At 34.6% G+C, this 20,447-nt stretch overlaps 1 protein-coding gene across 4 annotated transcripts in view; it reads right to left on the bottom strand.

The window, feature by feature from the left end:
• Positions 1 to 20,447, bottom strand: part of LOC110445669 (tyrosine-protein kinase CSK-like) — a 39,362-nt gene that overhangs the window by 13,427 nt on the left and 5,488 nt on the right. For 3 of the 4 annotated variants that reach the window (XM_021490400.1, XM_021490401.1, XM_021490398.1), the window contains exons 2-4: positions 3,714 to 3,780; positions 2,661 to 2,789; positions 1,696 to 1,796 (exon numbers count right to left, since the gene is read on the bottom strand). In XM_021490400.1, the coding sequence (XP_021346075.1) occupies positions 1,696 to 1,796; positions 2,661 to 2,789; positions 3,714 to 3,743 (260 nt within the window). In that variant the 5' untranslated portion in view covers positions 3,744 to 3,780. Of the gene's footprint in view, positions 1 to 1,695; positions 1,797 to 2,660; positions 2,790 to 3,713; positions 3,781 to 11,584; positions 11,648 to 20,447 lie in introns of those variants that run through there. The other variant, XM_021490399.1, reaches the window with a different exon arrangement.

Genomic DNA, 20,447 nt, shown 5'->3' with positions numbered 1-20,447 from the left:
CCTGAAATTTCATAATGAACTATTCTAACCTTTGAAATGGAAGAGTTCAAATGTGTCTTCAGGAGTGAATGAGTTAATCAGTGAAAAGATAAGAGCTTAACCTGAGATATGACAACAGGTTGTGAGAACCAAACAGGATTTGAAAATCATTCGTCAGTTTTTATATTTACTACATAACGATAATTAATTTAATTAGATTCTCTATTGCTGTTTGGTCCTCACATAGTTTCAAAATTAAAACTGTATAAAATGCAGAAAAAAGAAATTACTGAGGATTCCTCTTGGTAGTCTTAAAATATTTGAAAATGATTATTATAAACCAATCAAGACAAATTTGTTTACTTTTCCGAATTTTAAAATAGAACTACAGAACCTCAGTAATTTTTTCTTTCCTTTAATAAATATCCGATATACAAGGTCAAGGTTGGCATAACAGCAGCAAGCAGTGGCTATAGGTCGTCCACATAGCAACCAATGCAACAATCACAGAAGAGGGCAGCACTGAAGGGAGGTAACCAGTGTTTGTTCTGGGACATACCTCAACCAGTTCAAACAAGTTATCAAAACAACAGTCACCGCCATCCACTTCCAGCTTGTTGTTGTGGGCCAAAACACGGTAATGATCGACTTTGTTATCAAATGAAACTGAAAGTGTAAAATCGCCACGGTAATGGACACTGTCTCGCACAAGAAACACGCCATCTTCCATGTCCTGTAAGAGATTCTCGGCTTGCTCACGAGAGATACTGCCGTGGAACCAGCTGTAACGGTAGCAACAACACCACAATATTTTAGTGAGGGAAGTATTCCGTCTTTGCGTATTGCAGAGTTATCTTCTCTTGTGATCAGGTATTGATTGTTACGTCATTGGTTTGTGCGAGAAAATTACGTCGTTTTCTCAAAAAATGATGACGTTACTCTCACAAACAAATGACGTAACAATCAATACCTGCTCATAAGAGAAGATAACCCTGCAATACGCAAAGACGGAATAGCTGACAGTCCAATAACTCAGACTGGTAGAAATTAAAGTCAAAAAGTGTTAGTGCTGGAGATAGAGTAGACTCACTCTTGAGTTGTTCATGTAGATATTAGTAAGGATATGTATATAGTTATAAAGGGAAAATACAAATACCAAGTATGTCTGGATTTTATATAATCAAATATATGTACTGTGTGTTTCATAGAGAACATTACACAAGGGTTGTTGATAGCCTGGTCAAGTTCTCCAAATACATACACATAAAGGTAGCTGACAGTCAAAACAGTGCTATTGTAAAACCAATGTATAAATAGACCAGAGTCAATAGTAAGCTAGTTGAATTCCCGAGAGTTTCCATGCGTCACAAGAGGGTGCTGGCAGCATTTGTTTGAGGCTCAAGCAGAGGAAGCAAAGTATGCAAGGCACCGTTTATAGATCATTCTTATTACCTTGTATGTTTTTAAATACCATTTTTATTAAAAAACAATTGTTTCTTTTTTGGCATCTTCATGATTGCACTACATTATTTCATTGATATATCCAAAATAGAAAACAGAGGTTTATTAAATAAAGCAAACAAAAGCTTTGACTGATCAAAAGATTATTATTGGTAGTTGAAAATTTCCTCTCGACATCAGTGTATTTTTTGACTGAGCTTCAACTGGTCAAGATATTATGTATTATCATGACAGCTACTTAGCCCAATAACTCACGGCATTGCATGTAGGGGCACCTCTCTCCGTCGCTGGACATAGGTCGCGGGCACCATTCCCTCGCGACCAGAACCATTGCGTCCCTTGTACCAGTTAGTATCCTTCAGGTGAGAAAACAAGGGGACACAATTAAATTGTGTGTACAAATACTGAAATATACATTTGTGGTTGTTTATGATCAGAGGGCTTTTCTGGGTGAATTGTAAAAGACCCGTCGTCAAACAGGAGAATTCATCAACTTATCATCTGTCAATTCAGAAAAACTATTGACAAGTTTGCTTGATGTGTCAATTAAATCAACATTGGTTCACCACCTCCTTTTTGTTCATTCATATTCAAAGAGCCAGTTTTATGGCCTTCTTAAGGCCGTTTCTTTAAAAAAGATCATCTTGAAAAACTTTAACACTTGCATTTATCAAATATTTTTTTCAATTTAGATGGAAGATATTGCATCGTCATCTGAACACAAGATGAAAAATTTTAACATTTTTTCTTCTTCACGAAATGAGGAAATTGCAATGACATTTAAAAACAACAGCACTTTTTTCTTTTGGTAATTGGGCCAAATTTCGGCCGAATATGGCCCCAGATAAGACCAAGGATCAATATCAGTGACAACATGTAAACATGTATAATATATATCAGAGTTTAGAGACAGTGTAGTGAATCTAGTCTGAGTAAAGTTTGGCAAATATAGAAATCTATATTACTGTTATACATCCACTTATAAGTAATTAATCAACTAAGTAAAGAGATCAACATATAACTAAGGGATAAGATGACCATGGGTATTAATAAGCAGCTCCGAGCTGTTTGATACAGCTTTAAAGCCCTAACTCAAACAGTATACGATACCATGTGATATAAATTTCAATATCAGTCAAGTAAATATTGTTTTATTTATTACAGAGGAAATGTAAGCCTTGACAATTATGAGAATAAACAAGCTATAATGTGAGGCTAACCCTGGTTGCTTGGATGATTGTTAGTATATCGCCTTTTTTGAATGGAAGATCCTCGGCTGATGACCCCTGAAAGTTGTACGAAGCCACTACTTCCTGTCCTGGTCTCCATGCTTCCGTGGGAAGGCCATGCTGTAATGCACACAATACAAAATTTTCAATCAAGCTTAACTGATAGCTACAGCAGGTCTCGAGTGCCAGGATTTTTAATTTACTGTACTTGTATATATAATCCAACAAGAGGCGCAAAGGGCCTGTATCGCTCACCTGGATATTTGAGCAATCATTGGAAAATATACTCAATAAAAGTACTTTTTGCAAATATTTCCATATATTGAGTCTCCTTTACTTAAGAATGTTCCAGACTAAGCAAAACTGTATACTACTCTATCTCAGCATGCTACTGGTCAAATATCATCACACAGGGCTTCCTGGCCATGGTATTGCGGAAGAAGTATTCACATATCTGACTCCTGTGATCGTTAAAGTAGGTGCAGGTTATTTATTTGGGGAAACTTTATAGCCCTCTGTCCCCAGTAGCTACTAGCCAAGTATCATTACTCTGGGCCTCCTGGTTATTATGAAGAAGATGTTTAAACCTTTTTTTTTTTTTTTACATTTTTGCCAGGTGAGCTAACAAATAAAAGAAAACAAAAAAAAAGAAAATCATTAAATTTCCTACAATGCAAGAGTGAAGAGATGTATCAGTAATTCATACGAAATAGAAAGTAAGGATTTTATGCTTAACGCAAATGTTAACAATAAAGTTGCACGTGTAGTTGTGTTTCCAGACACAGCATTGTCATCAATATCAAACTACAAAAGGAAATTTGCTGAAAGCAAACCAAAAATGCAAGTCCTATTAAATAAGGTCCCCCACATGGATATGCTAATACAGTTGTTTTGAATTTCAAGTAACTCTTAAATGTCCTTCACTGCATAATGAATTACATGTCACCATGCTTTAAAATCACAAAGTTTACATGTCTATAATTACACTACAGCTGTATAACAAGGTAAGTGTACAATATATAGAATTCCTATGTTGAATCTTACCTGCTGATTTATCCTTGGATCCATTTTCATATCTGTTCTTTGGGCCGTATCACAGGCAGGGCGGAACCTGACAACAAATAATTACAGTTATCACTCTGCCAGTAAGCATCCCTATCAGATCTCAATGATAAAGATGTACAACAGGCCAGACAACCAATCAACATTATCTATAATTCACGAAAAACCGCCAAAGTCAACACCACATTGATGTGTTTAACATGCTCACTATGTCCAAGTTACAAGTGTATGGTAAACTTGCTTAACATTGGACTTAAAAGTTTGTTTTAAAACTTATTTAAGGTATACATGGTTTAGGGAAGAGCAAGCTCTGTGGTTTCTTCGAATTCCGTGGTGGAATAGTCTGCTCTTCTGCCCCTCGTCTGAATACCCAAAAGTGTGCAGATATAGATACATACAACACATTGCGATTCAATACATAGAACAATATGGCATCACGACCCGTAAGTGGATTTAGTAGTTCCTTATTAGTGAAACTTTATAATGTTCATAGTATGGGATACTCAACACCTCAAGAACAGTTTTGTTTAGCTTCCCTTTTTCTACATGTGCATGTTTCGGTCTGCTGAATGGCAGTCTTCAAGGCTATATATATTTAAGATGTTTTACCAGGAATGTCTATAATAAGTATAAAAGTCCCAGTTGATTTAGTTCTACCCTTTAAACAATACACTAGAGCTCCAAGTCCATGTTCTACATCTGTATCCTGTCACTACAGACACAAACAGTAAGTTAGTATAGTAAGTTAATACAATCATGCATCTCTGTAACAAGACCTAGAGTATAAAGTGTAACACACCAGCTGGCCAGGATTTGAACCTGGACCATATATCTAACCCTTAAAGGAGTCCACTGTGTTTAAAGATATATACTATTGAGCATTTCTGTAATTTGTTAAACTCAATTGATCGATCCAGTCCATGACAGCACACTGTGACTATATAATAGCATACATAGTACAGCTCCTTTTACATATATACATGTATACTGTATACATGAATAAGGGTATACTGCGACAGCTGACTGACCTTTACAGAAGTTATTTATAATATATAAGCAGTTCAATAAATTAGTAATGATTCCTAAATATCAAAAGGGCAGTACATGAAGGCTGAAGCTACACGATACAGAGGATACACAATGAGTGATGATTATGGTCAAAAGATCTGGTTTATTTTCATGTACAAAGTACCGTTTATCAATGTATATAATATGAACTCACTTAAGTATGTAGAACATACTGTATCTATCTATCTATCTATCATAATCAGTTCTGAGAGTTAGAAGTCTGGTCTATCCTGTTACCCACATTTTTCCTATACCAAATGTATGATTGAGCACGGCCACATGCATCAAATATTTCATACAAATGACATTCACCGATATTCAAGGTCAGAGGGGTCAAGTGTCAATATGAATGAACATTGACTGATTTTTGTGGTTAGGTTGTAGGTTCTAAGTTGTCTAGTTGTCTACGTCTGAACCTTTGATCCTGAATAGGTGTCATAGATATATCAATACATACACAAGTACCATTATCTATCCTCCTACCAGGTGGAAAAAGACACTTTGCACCATTTTTTGTGCAAGCATCAGTCTGTTAACACATATGGTTTTGTTACGTTTATATTCTGACACATAAGGTAACTTTTAATTGAATTTTTTGGGAGAACAGCAACTTGTCATCTGATAGGAATAAAATCGAATTCTGTATAAGATGTATAAGTAACTGTAACTCCATAATATTAATGGAAGTGTTGCTGAATAGTATTGGGACATCATGCTATGTGATGTTTTTATGGTGAAATCATTCGAATAAAAAGCTAATGGAAAGATAAAACCTGTACGTGTAGCAGCTATGGGATAGTTAGAGGATATATAATGGTGTCTTCAGTAATAACAAATATATTTTACAAGTGGCTAATATTTTGATGTTTTTTACTAGTGCGCAGTACGAGTAAAAAAATATCAAAATATTAGACACAGGAGTGAAATATATTTGTAATTACTGAAGACACCTTTAAATTTTCTATTTATTACATTTTTAAAGCATAAAACATGAAAAAATGTGATGCATTAAAAAAGGGCGGGAATCAGAAGCATAATAATTAGCTCTACATTTTAATGAAGTCACGCTAATTGACAACAAGGCTGTGCACCAATTTCAATGGGATACTCAACGCAATTCCAACGTTTTCTGCTATTTTCTGGTATGATTGCTTATAAAAATATTATACTTTCAATGGTAAAAATCTCTATTCATCCAGTGTTATTCGCCCTTCACATGTGATTACTATATGGTTTACTTTTTATTTATATTTCCAGTCATTATGAATTTGCCCTCGTTGTGGAGGGGACCAAAAATTCTTGGCATACAGTATTGTATTGTATAATGTACTGCAATACTGTTACGTACTAAGGAAGCCTACACAGAAGCACAAAACACAGTTAGAATATTTTTATGGAATTCTATTTTTTTCAACAAGAAAAATGTTTCAATTTGCATACACATTACTATTTTGTGTATAAATATACAAATCTTTACAGATAAAACAGTGGTTTACATGTAGTCTATGTATAAAAACATTCTACATATACATATTATCATTTTAAAATCTTTTATTCTGACAGAGCTTCAGCACTAGCTTTTGGCATCAAGAATCATTCACGTTGATAAGGGACTGCATGTAAATATCACTTTAATACTTTGAATTGCCAGTATATATATATTAACCAAGATAGACGTTTAAAATTCCGTTCAGTGTATACAATATCATAAAATGCATCATTATTTTGGCTTCAGAACATGCCATCATGATCAGCTTGTAGGTATATTTCATAATACAAAAATTTGGTCACTTTCAAATAAATCCTCTCGTTCTATGGCAAGGAAATTTGCTGTTGAGTGCAGGTTGTATATTATTTTATGATATTAATTATGATGGGGTTTCAAGTGTAACCTATTCACACAAGCACTTCAGCTCGTGATAACTGGTTTCCTGGTTTTACAAATTTAAACATGATTCAGATATATATCTGACAAGGATATTTACTACTCATGCAGCCTTTGCAATGCTATTTCCTCTCTCTCCTTAGTCAGCTACAGGCCGGTAGACATGCACTTCCTCAGTATTAAAACTACACATAGGATCTATAATCCCACTATGTAATGTAACCCACAATATAACAATTCCGTTAGTTTGTGTATACGTATATAGTTTTAACACATTCACAATAGAAACACTTTTTGCTCTGATGCATGTACATATAAAAAAAATAAAAAATAAGAATCATCAATTATTAGTAACCAGTGCAAGTTTTTTTGAGTTTTTTGAGTTTTCAGTTCCTATATTTATATATTAAGTCTATTATGAACCCCAATTGTAAAACTTTGGAATTCAACATGAAACACCACCTTATTGGGATCGAATGCCGTTTTTTAAAAATGTTCATGCCGGTATGAACATTTAAAAACGCCGTTTAATCCCTATATTTATATTTTTAGTAAAGAACAAGTGTTTGAGTTTATTTTTTTTGTTCTGGAATAATTTATTTATTTACAGCGTTTTGCTTATGCGGCGTCCTTTAATGCAGAGCTCACACAGTGCCGATTATGACTCCCGTTTGAGATCAGACAGCACTAAGACACGAAAAGTGAAAAAGTCGGATTACTATCCTCAATGATCTGGAATGTTCTGTCATTTTCCGAACGCAGTCGTATACGAACTGTGCATATAATGTTCGTAACAGAGTCCTACGGATCGGGAAAGGTCCAGACCCGACAGTAAGGTGCGTCCCCTTACATTCGGGAAACTCAGCCGATTTTGTCTACACGGATTACAATCGTGACTATGTCGTGACAGATTCTGCTGTATCGGATCAAAATCGTAACAATGTCCGGTGTTGTTTGGAAGGTGTCCTGTGGATCTGGACGCTGTCGTGATGAACGGGCATGATTTAGAGACATTTTTCATTGCTGTTTCTTGCTGATTGTGTCCAGATCTTGCCGAATGGTATACTGGTACTGTTACTAGTATATGCTCCATCAATTTTGTTTTCCACTTGGCATTCATATTGACTATGATATCAACTGAAACACTTCTTAAGTGCTTAAATATACAGTGTACATGTACTTGTTCAGTACAAGTGTACCAAAAGGATAACATCAGAGGCTGGTTGCCAGGTTGCAACTCTGATTATAATCTGAACATGATGTATGTACAAACATCTTGCTCAGGTGCTTTTTGTATTTCATCAGTACTTTAGATCATTAACTTGCCATGTATGTTAAGAATTCAGCAAAACACAGATGGCGGTTAATTTAATCGAGTTAAAAAGCTACGAAGTATGGAACATGTATTAGCTGTTCCTACTCGCACAAACTTGTCTTTATAATTACCCTTCAAAGTGTGCGAAATGAAAGTGGACTGGCATTATAATCTTCACTTCCATTGGATTTGGTTAGAAATATTCTCTATAGAGAAACAAATTAAAGAAATCAAAGGCTTCAAGTTCAGCAAATACCCAACATGTTGGTTTGCTATGAAACTTCAAATTTACCACATGCGCTAGTACTCCCGATCCCCTAGTATCTAAAGATCTCAAATGACCCAACGTACCTTGACCATCCTCTAAAGTCGCACACAGTAATATTAGACTTGTATAAAGGAAAATGCATGTTGTGACTGTGCATTTAGTAAGTTGCTGAATTATACATGCATGCTTCTCCTAATACCTCTCATACTGTATACGTAGGTTTCATCAATTATATAATCCTAGCTTATTTTCAACAGGCTTTTTTTAATAACTATGCAAATACAGTGTGCAATAATGGCATCATGTCATGATCACAATGTCATTTTTTACATTTACAGTAATACGGCGGGACCAAAATATCCAACTTACAATTATTACGATTTATATTACATTGTGTATTTACAGTTGTGGTTTATATATCCAATAACGTAAGTTACTGTAAAGTATCATTATATAGGCTTAATTACTTACAGGTACTTGCTGCCGAAGTTTGATGGCTAAACATGATATATAACCCATGAATGGATATAAATAATATTCAATCATTAACGTATATTTCTCGATTGAAATATTACAGGGCCTCTCTTGTATACAATCCATATAAACAGGATATAGGATGCAGGTCTCGTTAGATTGTAAAAAATCCTGCATATACATGTACTCATTACTGTACAACCCCAACAATTTCATGTAAATCAAAATTATACAAGAACATTAATATCTCCCTGTCTGCACTATGCCATATATATATATACAGTACATATATCTTCCACATATTTTTTGTCAACAACCAAGATAAACTTATATGTAGCGCTAGGAGTCCTAGCCAATATCACTGTTGTTGGGCATAGATAACAGATATATAGACATGTTAACATTTGTAACAGTATATATATATATATGTGTGAACCTAGACTGGCCCTCGTCTCTAGAATATTGAATGATTTAGAAAAAGAAAAAAATCTAGTAATTTTGATCACTTGGATGTCTGATTATAGAATCTAAACTAGTTGTAAAATAGAGCTAGTAGTAAAAACTTAGGGGCTGGTAGCCAGTCCAATGTGAACCTACTATATGATAATTTCAATGTAATACTGCAACAATTAATTAGCTGCAATTCAACCTCCCATAGACAAATGTTATCATCATCCCACTGCTCACTGGCGACCCTTACTAATCACATGCCACATCTTAACAAGAGGCAACTGGGCCTGTATCATATGCACTCACATGTTTAATTCAATGATGTTGGCAAATAAATCTCACATTCATGACCTTCAAAATGACTCAAGATCAAATTTCTTTTAACGAACCTGATAAAAAGCAAATTAACATTATAAAGGCGAAATATATCTTAACATTCTTGCAGATCTTTGTTGGAAGACTTCAGCTTATTTTAATCATGCAACCTTTAAAAGTCATTCACTTCAATATACTTGATAGATATAGCTGCCTTCTATTGCAGCATGTTACAGGACAACTATTATGGCTATCTAGCTATAGGTTATTGAGAAGTTGTTGCTAAGGATTTAAACATTTTCGACCTCTCTGACCTTGAAAATGTAAACAAGGTCATTAAATATTCCTTAAAACAATCCTGACAGCCTTCCATATCAATATGCTACAGCATCTTAAAGTTGTTTAAAATGCCCAAGTTTTAATGCACTTGACCCCTGTGACCTTACAGTGAGTCAAGGTCATAGATTTGAACCAAGTCAATATCTCTTCATCCCAGCATGCTACAGGTAAAACATCATGACCCTAGGCCTCTCTGTTCAGAAGAAGTTGTTTAAAATGTTTAACACATTTGACCAATGTGATCTTGAAAGTGGGTCAAGTTTATTCCTTTGAATAAATTTGATAGCCCCTCACCCTAGCATGCTGTGGGCAAAATGTCATTACCCTAGGCTTCTTGGTTAATCAGTTGAAATTGTTAAAAAAACTAATTTGACACTAGACACTGTGCCATCGCCTAAGCTCACAGGCACTTGGAGCTTATGAATCACTCGTAAGTAATTTGTGTTACACACACAAACACCAGTAATTACCTACTACCTAACCTTTCTAAACCTCCTCTTATAATTCATTATCCTATCATAATGATGTGTCATAGTGGTGACTTGCGCCGAACTCTGATCCCGTCCCCTTACAACAAGCTTATATTAAGCCATACAACCTCTGAATCAGCATAATATCTCATAACTATATACATTGTATATAAACAATGCATCCTAATTATAAGCTTCGACTCCGAGATGACCTGGAGCTGATTTCACATAGTGCATAGTCTATATAATGTATTATATATACTACATTTGTATCTATGTGATCTTTGAATTATAATAAAAGCAAACTTCCGGCAAAGGTCATCTGCAATATAAAGTAATACAAAACTTATTATAGGTTTCTCATACTGCATGTCTTTGTTGTGATGTACATGCATGTACACCTGCAGAATATTATAAGTAATCACATCTTTGGATGAGACAGCTAGTAACCCTTACTTTGATTTTGACATGACAGTACAATAATGCCAGGGATATGTTTTGCCTGTACACTTATACTTGACAATATTGAGATGACTTTTGACTAAGTCTTCACAGGCAAGCTGATTGTTTGATATTCAATTTTCAAATATATATTACGTACAAATAACAATATCATTTCCAGTATGGAGACATGCGTAAACACCTGATGGAATTAATTACTTGCCTTATTTATTGAAGGCCCTTCATTATCAGGTATACTGGTGGGTTATAGAAGTTACAATGCACATCGACTCACAGAAATACCTAGGCCCGATGTTGGTAGATCTAGAGTACATATACATGTACTCATCCAGTACCTGATGTCATCGTTAAGCATCTGACCACTGTTTTTTTTGAAATCTTATATTCAAGTCCTGTTGGACTTTTTGAGGAGCCCTAATGAGTATCTCTTAGTGCACGGACACATACCATTATGTTATCATGAAGTACTCATCTGTTGCACTTTTTATATCTTCAGCTTATTTCAACCACTACATTATCCTGTCAATGTTTAACTTTTGAAACATCCTTCGGAATGTGGAGAAGTGTTTGTGAAATTGCCACTGGTTGTATATGATGATACGGTCAGGCAGTGTCACCTATCTATACATGTAAACCCCTGACAAATCTATACAGCTACAATATCACAGTATTCTGCTATAACATGTGTGAATAATTTCCTCTGAAACCATTGCAAACAGATGTATCACTGGTAGTTGGTACAGTATATCCTGTATTTCCATATAAGTTGTCCTATCTTTATCCTAACCTTTATGTATATATACATACCGGGATACGAAATAGTTCCTCATCCTGTAAGTCTAAGCTGATTGTGACGCAAGTCCGAAACGTTTTATTCAATGTTCCTTTTCATTGGAAAATTAAAAGCTGGAAATTTCACAGGATTTATTATCCAGTGGTTTTATTCAAATATCTATATTTAGATATGCCTCATACCCCCCCTCCCCTCCCCAACTTTAAATTCCAAGTGACATCAATAGCCAGGAAGGACATTTAATGCTCAAGTATGGGGCTATCAGCAAAAAGTCATATTTATTCGAAATTGTCCCTTTTATACATTGGTAAATATCATGTGAGTTTACCGCATAATACGATCATGTCATTACGTCACCCTTATGATCATGCTGACCTATTTAGACAGGCTTTGCTTTGTATTATAGACAGTAGACACCAGGATATCTGAACATGTATAACATACCTGAGCGTATTCAGGTGTTACCAGATAAGATTCTTAAAACATGAAATCAGGAAGTAAATATAACAGGAAGATACCAGATAATTCTCTGGTGTGTACAGTATATACTGATACAATATATCACTATCAATGTTAACGTTCTGCAATACAAATTAGGAGTCTTCAACTTCTGTTTTCAGCTCAAATAAAACCTACTTTGAAAAGCTGCACTATAGTAATTGAATTATTAAGTTATTCGGGATGTAATTACATAGAAAAAGAGAAATTTATTGGGATTTCTCGGAAACTTTTCAAACCAAAACCTAACTTAACATTTATTATATAACACCACTGACAATTTTGGAAAAACCCTTACAAATACATTAACAATCTTGATAAAAGCATGCCAGCATATGTAACTGATCTTGGAACGTTGACAGTAATGACAAGTTACTTCCTGACGTGGATATCCTGATCATGACTTCCCTTGGTAGGAGGGTTAGATTACATTTCTCACTGAATACAAATTATTTACAAAAGGAGCTTTCAGATTAAGGATACTCCATGGCCTCTGAACAATTACAATCTTATGCTGTAGTCTAAAAATTAAAGGACCTGATCAGTAGGTCACGCGGAAAATTGTCGATTACTTTGTCTGCATCATGCTGTCAATGAACTGGTAAATAATATTTGTGCCATATATATATATATAACAGTTAATAAGTGCTGACAAAATTATTTGCCAGATTTTCATGGTGTAACCTCACCTATCGTTTTTTCATGACATTATAACACTGCATAGTTATGTAATCATAGACAACAGCAACGTATATGGACAAGATGTTTGGTTGTTTGCGTTTCGAGTTTGAATGTTTTTGCAGAAAGAGGTTTGTTCATTTTGGACATAGGAGCTACTATTTTGTGGTGGCTACCAGAGTGTTTTTAGTTTACTTAATATATATACCTACCAGACATGTTGATCCAGTACGGTACATGTACAGCAATCCACAGGAATTATGTACACATAATATATTACACACAAGGATCTTAGGTACAGGGATCCACACAAATTATGTACACATTACACCCAAGGATCGATAGTCCACACAAATCAAGTACAGCTTATATAAGCTAATTACACACAATGATCTTTGGTACAGCTTATCTATCCGATTAATATACATAGTAGCTGTCTGCACAAATTATATATAATACATATAATGGAGCTACTGAGTAGACACACACTGATGCATAGTAATACATTTTAACAGTCATATACATTAAAATGTATAATGCTTGAGATATTCATTCCAGACTGAGAAGATATATACTAGAAAGTGAGGTATCAATATTGGAGGTTGTGTAGGTCTGTGATGATTAGTGCCCTATTAGTGTTGATATCTGGTCTAGACTAACCTACAACACCTCCCCAAACACACCTACATCAAGTGGTATGTTGTTCAACCTCTGATTGCTGATGACTTGTGTTTGACTCGGGGTGGACACATCATGAAGCACATTGTTCTAATCCTTGTCTATAGACTTGATGTATATATATACATTGTACAAGTTTACAAAGACATGAAGCTTAAAGAGAAATCACAAATTAAACAAGACAGAAGAAATAACTAGGTCGTTAACCTTAAAACTAGTGTTTATAAAACCAGGTTTCAATGTGAATTTCAGAGTTCATGTAGATGTATAGATATATACCAAACATTTTTTTACATGTATAAGTAGGCAATACATTTAAAGCTAACCATACAGCATTGTTACTTTTCTCTTATTGTCAATCCACATGGTCCCAATGTCTGTTGATATATGTTATAGGTAATTCAAGTTGACCATACATGCATTTATTCTTCTAAGGTGTAGTTATATACCAGGTATAAGCGGAAGAAGAGAAAGATTGAAGAAAGAGTGAGAAAGATGGAAGGAAGGAGGAAAGTTTATGATTGTACATACTGGTATAATTATGTTCATGCATGTATTGCAAGTCAAGTTGACTATACGTGCTTGCAAAATAAGTAACTACAAGGAGAAGGAAAAAGATTGCAGAGAGGAAGAAGACAGTACATATGTATATATTTCAAGTCAAGCTCACCACGAGTTTGCTTATTTGTACTTGTAGATTAGGGATGGAAGGAAGATAGTGGCCAGAGCTCCAGTGGGAGGGTATATAAGGCATGGTTGTCTTCACCACATGTGACAGCTGTATCAAATGTACATGTGTCCACATATATGTGATAGGGTCGATACACTGAAATGTCAAACTATGTGCACATAGTTCACCTAACATTATATTATCCTGATGTCAGGCAACTAATTAAGGAGACTGTATACATGTACCTAATTATAAGGAAAAGACAACTGTAAAAAGTGTTGCAATGGAGACAGCAAGCAGAAGCTCTCATAGTCACACACCAAATTAAATAAAATTTGGGATGCAGCAGGATTAATTTTCTATGAATCTAAAGAGTAAGCAAGGGAGAAGAGTAATAATTGTACCTCAATACCTTCAACTACCCTGTAACTCCAGGTCAAGTTGACCATGTATATCATTTGTATTTATATAATTATATAGGTGGTAGATACCTGAGGGATCAGATAGGAGACACTGGCCAGTCAGATGGAAGGGAGAGAAGGAAAGTAATTTTACATTCCAAAGCTGTTAAACCAATACTTGGCCAAGTAAACTTGGCAAACAGATAAATGGCCAATTAAGTCTCGTATCTCTCTCCAATAGGATTCCACTCAACAGTCTATGATTACAGTAGAAGTCGCTTTAAGTAAATCAACCTTTTCCCAGACTACATGTTTCACCGACAGTATACATTAGTAAATGCTTGCATTAAACTGGTACATCCATTTCTTACAGCTGTCAATTCACTTTAAGTTTTTTACTAAAATGTAATATTGTCGTAATTTAATAATCATTTCCACATCTGTCTATCCAGGTAACTGCTGTAATCAGGAATTACATCAATCTTCTTATCAGAGTGTTATTTTTTAAGTTTTTTTTTAGACTATAGATAATACACAAGAATTCTGCGGAAGTACATGTCTCACCAGTCCCTGCTTTGACCAATAAATGTAGGCCACATTCACAGTATCTGTTGATGAAGGCAATGAAGAAATAACTATCGTCCTAATTTGGTTGGTCTAGCACTAATGCTTTTACAGAAACAGAATTCAACACAGAGATATACATGTTGATGCCACTAGAAAAGTGATGCCTATGGGAAAGTCCCGCCTTCATGGTATCAGTCGCAGCTGAATCAAAGGTTAAATATTTCTTATTGAACCAAATTTTAAAATATACATACAAACATAAATATATCAATCTACAATTCATCCAAGCAACTGTTATGTTACTCTGGTAAATTGTTTTTTTTATCTCCGCGGTTGCAACTCATATCACTTTTTCAGACAGGTTTGTAAAAATCAATTTACATAACTACAATTCAAGGACACAATCAGAAACTCACTCAATTATTGAAGGAGTGCATTCCTTCATTTTGTATTATTATTCAAGGGTGGCCTTGGAGAAGGATGATTTCACCGCCAGCTCTGTTCCAGATCTGCTGACAATAAGGATTTGGCAGTCTGAGCTTCAGGCCAATGCAACTACATCAGACAATTTCTTCTACACTTAATTAATTCAGCCAGGCATCTTCCGCCAGCGAACATTTAACCACTGTGTGTAAAACGAATCACATCTGAATCTGGACTCTGGCAAATCGTAAATCTGCAACAGTTTAATTCTATTTATTGACCAAACGTATTTGATTATTATGCCATCTACATGGTAATGGTTTCATATTGGCTGCAATGCACATAGGTACCACTTGGGCCAGCACCGACATGGCCGGTCTCCTATCTCACATTAGCACCCGTCTGTCGGTGAGGAAACCTATGATATACGGTACAGCTGACAGTTTATGGTATACATCTTATTCTTCCTACTTTAAAACAACAGGCACCAAAATATCATAACACATGTTTTGAATTATCCATAAAATTGGTGCCTTACATCCTAACATATGTTATACTTATCACACCGGTAAAAAGGCAACATCTTCAAGAGATTTGTCTACTTATAATTATAACATCAACTGTGTATGATTAGTTTATTATGACTGTTTGCTTCAAATTATCTGTATGGTATGGATATAAAAAATGTTGGGTTTATAATCTTTATCAGATGACCTGAATTTTTTCTTCATTCATATACATCATGATGTACCTGTATATGTACTAGAAACAATTTCCAAGTTCATCATCACAGTGAAATTGTGTTATCTAATCAAAGAAACAGATTGGACAAAAGTTCCATCTTCATAATTATCGAAAGGTAATTATAATGCTCCACTCAGTGAACAATCAAAATGATATTACTACTGTACTTGTAGTTTTACAATATGCACTCATGATCAGAATCCAGGAGTTGAGTGAACCCTTTAAATTGGTAATTTTACAGAGTGATAGCAATTCTCTACAGAAACAGGGATGGATTATGTACGAAACCAAGGACCTCCTGTCTGATGAAAGTACCAGACATTTTATCTAATTAGAAATAAATCGAATTATTCTTTCCCTTTATCTTCCAACACACATATGGTTTAGCATTAAAACTTTAAAAAAATACTTGGAACACCCTCAAGAGCAGCTGTTCTTACACAGACAGAAAGTTATAGAATATTATATCATAGACACACCAACAGTTATCAACTTACAACTATCATATAAATATCACAATGTCGACTTGTGATAAAATTTTATGGCTGATCTAAGTACATCTCCTGTGAAAATTACATAATTGATGACAGAAAAGTTACTAATACCTTGTACCTTTGATTTGACGTTTCTGTTTATTATTTCATATTATTCCCAACAAGTGATTGGCCAGGAGTGCATCACGTGATCACCAATAAAACCTGATATTGACTTGGAGCGCGTGATTTTTGTTGAAGGACTGGGTGTTTCTAAACATAGAATTAAAACGTGTCTCCAAACAACGCACCGTAGCTTCCGGCTTCCGAAGTCTTTTTGTTGTGTTTTTTTCCCCAGATTGCTTACATCACTGTTTTGAAATTAATAAAACAATTGTAGCCTTTAACTTCGGTCGCTAATATACCATGGTCGAGTATGTATAGATACTGTAGTACATGTATATTCAACCATGAGTACACATTATCGAAGAATGAACAATACTTTGCAATATCAAAACATATTGTAAATGAGGATATATTTCCACTTGGCGTTAATATGAGAATATGACATCCGTGATGTTTTCCTCTAGTATAATTTTCACAAGCTCCGGATCAGAGACATTGTTGGTAGTAGATTATACATGACAGAAAATTCAAATTTATGTGGAAACGAACAGTGTGTAATATAAGGCTGCATTCGCTATAATTAGCTTTCCTGCTCTTATAATGTATACAGTGTTTAAGCACTCTCCCCTTTTTTCGACACTTATTAAAATAGTATAAGTGCCACTGCCCTCTTTCTCAAACACACTTTCTATGCTGGCCCCTGCTCACTCCAGATAACGAAGTACAGTACGTATATGCCATACCCTATATGTGGTATTAGGTACTTGAGTCAGATAAATTGTTTTTTAGAAAAAGAGTAAACACTTTTTAGAGTTCACCATGGAAATGTGTCCTACTGTTATGTAATCCTTACAAATGGCCACTCCCATATTGTAATAATTAAGGGTCCCCTTCAGTCTATCTTACAAGTGCCTATCTGGTAAATAATGATCTTCAACCCACCTCCATACCAAAATTTTCTCGATTTTTATTTGCCAGACTGTACAAGATGCTACTACGGTATTATCTTGTTTAAGTTTTTAAGCTTTGATTCAGACAGGACATGAAAGCGATGCATCTTTGGATCCTCCAGTACATGCACTACAATAACAAATAACAAACAATACCATCAATATGACCTAGCTTTAGAGATAACGGTCATCTCTAATTCTTAAAATACCTGATAGTGTTATCTTAGCTGGTTTCATATTTATTTTTTATCAGAAATGGTCATGGTAAATCATTGAGCTGAAGAGGGGTTGTACCTGTGCAATTGTTAGCCTGTGTATGATATCCCTTAGGGACGCGATAAATATGAAACAGATACTAAATGTTGTGGAAAAAACAAACTACCACCAACACTGGTTCCTGCCCCCCCAACACAACACAAACACACACCGAAACTGGTGCCTGATAAAAACTGGCTTTGTGTATATAATCACTATATATCTTCTTCCTGAACATGAACAATATCCAAACACCCCAGGGACAGAAACAAACATTACAGCCTTGTATATATTTTATGATACATTGACATTCTAACATGGAAATATAGGTACAAAAAATGTATATCAAATTTTTTAAATACTTATTAAATTTTATATAAGGACTTTAATTGATACTTAAATTGATTAAATGAGCTATTTTTCAAGATACCCTTGTAGATAGACTGATTTTGGAAAGAAATAAAACCCATGTAATTAATTCATATATTTAGTATCATTATAACCATTTTTTGCTTTATAAAGTCATTAGAGGTAGAAAACACTTTAAATCAAAGTTGAAGTTTTACACAAAAACAGGAAAGTCTGATCTATCCCTGTAATGAATTGTGTATACAAACCAAAGGGGGCTCATGAGGCTGCTGTTACCCAGCTTAATTATCAACACAAGTCAGCCATCAATTACAGTACCTAAATATAGACCAGCGGGGTCCAGGTGTTTTTACTCGGCAGATCTTTTTTGTTAACTTTGTACTGTACACCTTTTAAAAAACTCATTAAGGATACATGCTTAACCGTAATGTATAAAATATATAGCATTTCATGTGATGCACTACCAGTGTTTTGGATGTCAACATAGGCATGAAATTAATTGCTGAACTTTGCCGATATTTCTTAGATTGAGACAGATATATTTAATATTAACATGCATGCAGCATATTATATTGATGTACATATAAATATAAATATATAGGGGATTGACTGTTGAATTTCAGCAAACTTAACTCAGAATGAACAGTTTGAGAATAAAAATGTACTTACATAAATATGTACCAAAACAGTTTTTGAGTTAAGTTCATTCATATCATAGTTATAGTCTTGATCATGCCCCATACCCTAATAGCACTCCTATCCTGGTTCAAGCATCTACATCTCATCTGGTTTACCAATGCATTAAACTGATCTCAACAAACTGCTTGCAAGCAAGGACTCGTTATGAGGTCAAATACGGTATTAAATGTAACTGCATATTTTTACTGCAGTGCAGTCTTCACAAAATATTTCTGAAGTTAATGCTAAAGTAGATATTGAGGAAGTAGATACACCAGAATATTTGTCTTTCTACCCACCTAAACGTAAAAATTCTGTCCTTACAATCAGGCATTCTCAACTAAAGTCTCATTTATTGTTGTACAATTTGCCTGGTAAAGTTAAAAATTGTGCTGAATTTGTCATTTTGTTTAAGGACAAAAACATGAAACCTTCCTGTTTTAAAGTAAATAATAAATTAATCATTTATAAGTTTATAAAGCGTTGTTGTTAACGGAGCCGGGTTTCAATAGTAAATAGCCTTGCCCTAGATTGTTGCATAACAGGAATGAGATTCTGTTACACACACAGTATAGAGGTGTATATAGATCTCAGCAGTTTACGCAATTTCGATCAATCGTAGAGGCAATAATTGTACATCAAAACCTTCTCCCTTAAGTCATCTGAACCAATTTATACCATTCATTGCTTGGCATTTAAGAAATAAAACCTATCTTGATTGATTCAATGCCTGATTTAGACCACTCTTAACATACTTAATACCTTTATAGAGGTGTCCTGACATTATCAATGGTATTTTGGAAAGAAAAAGAAATCAGGGCAACTACAGCTTCTGGGCAACCCTTAATTCCAACGTGCAAGAATAACGCTTTTCATTGCTGAATATACCTAGCGATTTTATTAGAGTGCCCTATTTATCTACATTAAAAGATTAAATATATCTACAAATGGCAAGAAACCATGGTTAAAGGTTACACAACTGTTTTCTTAAATGCTTTAATATGTGTATTTAAATCATATTTAAGAGAGTGTAAAGATCCACAAAACTTTGTAAAATCTTAAATAAAGAATTTAATGACAATGAAAAGATGTACCAGTTAATTCATGGATCAGCACAAACATGTATGTTATTCTTCTCTGCCGGCTGATCAAACTACTCTGTAGTAAAGCAGATGTAAAACTACTCCAACAAACAGTAGATTTTTTTGATTTTTTTCAGGCGAGTCCTGCACATCATTTTTGAAATGTTGACGATTTTAATTTCTACAAAATAAAGTTAGTTCTAAAAATCTCGTTATCCCCCCCCCCGGAAAATCATGGATCATTAATGTATATAATAAAGATTGTAAATTCCCGGTATTTTAAAC

The sequence above is a fragment of the Mizuhopecten yessoensis genome, unplaced genomic scaffold (assembly GCF_002113885.1).
Source record: "Mizuhopecten yessoensis strain PY_sf001 unplaced genomic scaffold, ASM211388v2 scaffold2329, whole genome shotgun sequence".
NCBI classification, from domain to species: Eukaryota; Metazoa; Mollusca; class Bivalvia; order Pectinida; family Pectinidae; genus Mizuhopecten; species Mizuhopecten yessoensis.
The sequence above is the reverse complement of the archived record's forward strand: the minus strand, read 5'-3'. Positions and strand labels throughout refer to the sequence as shown.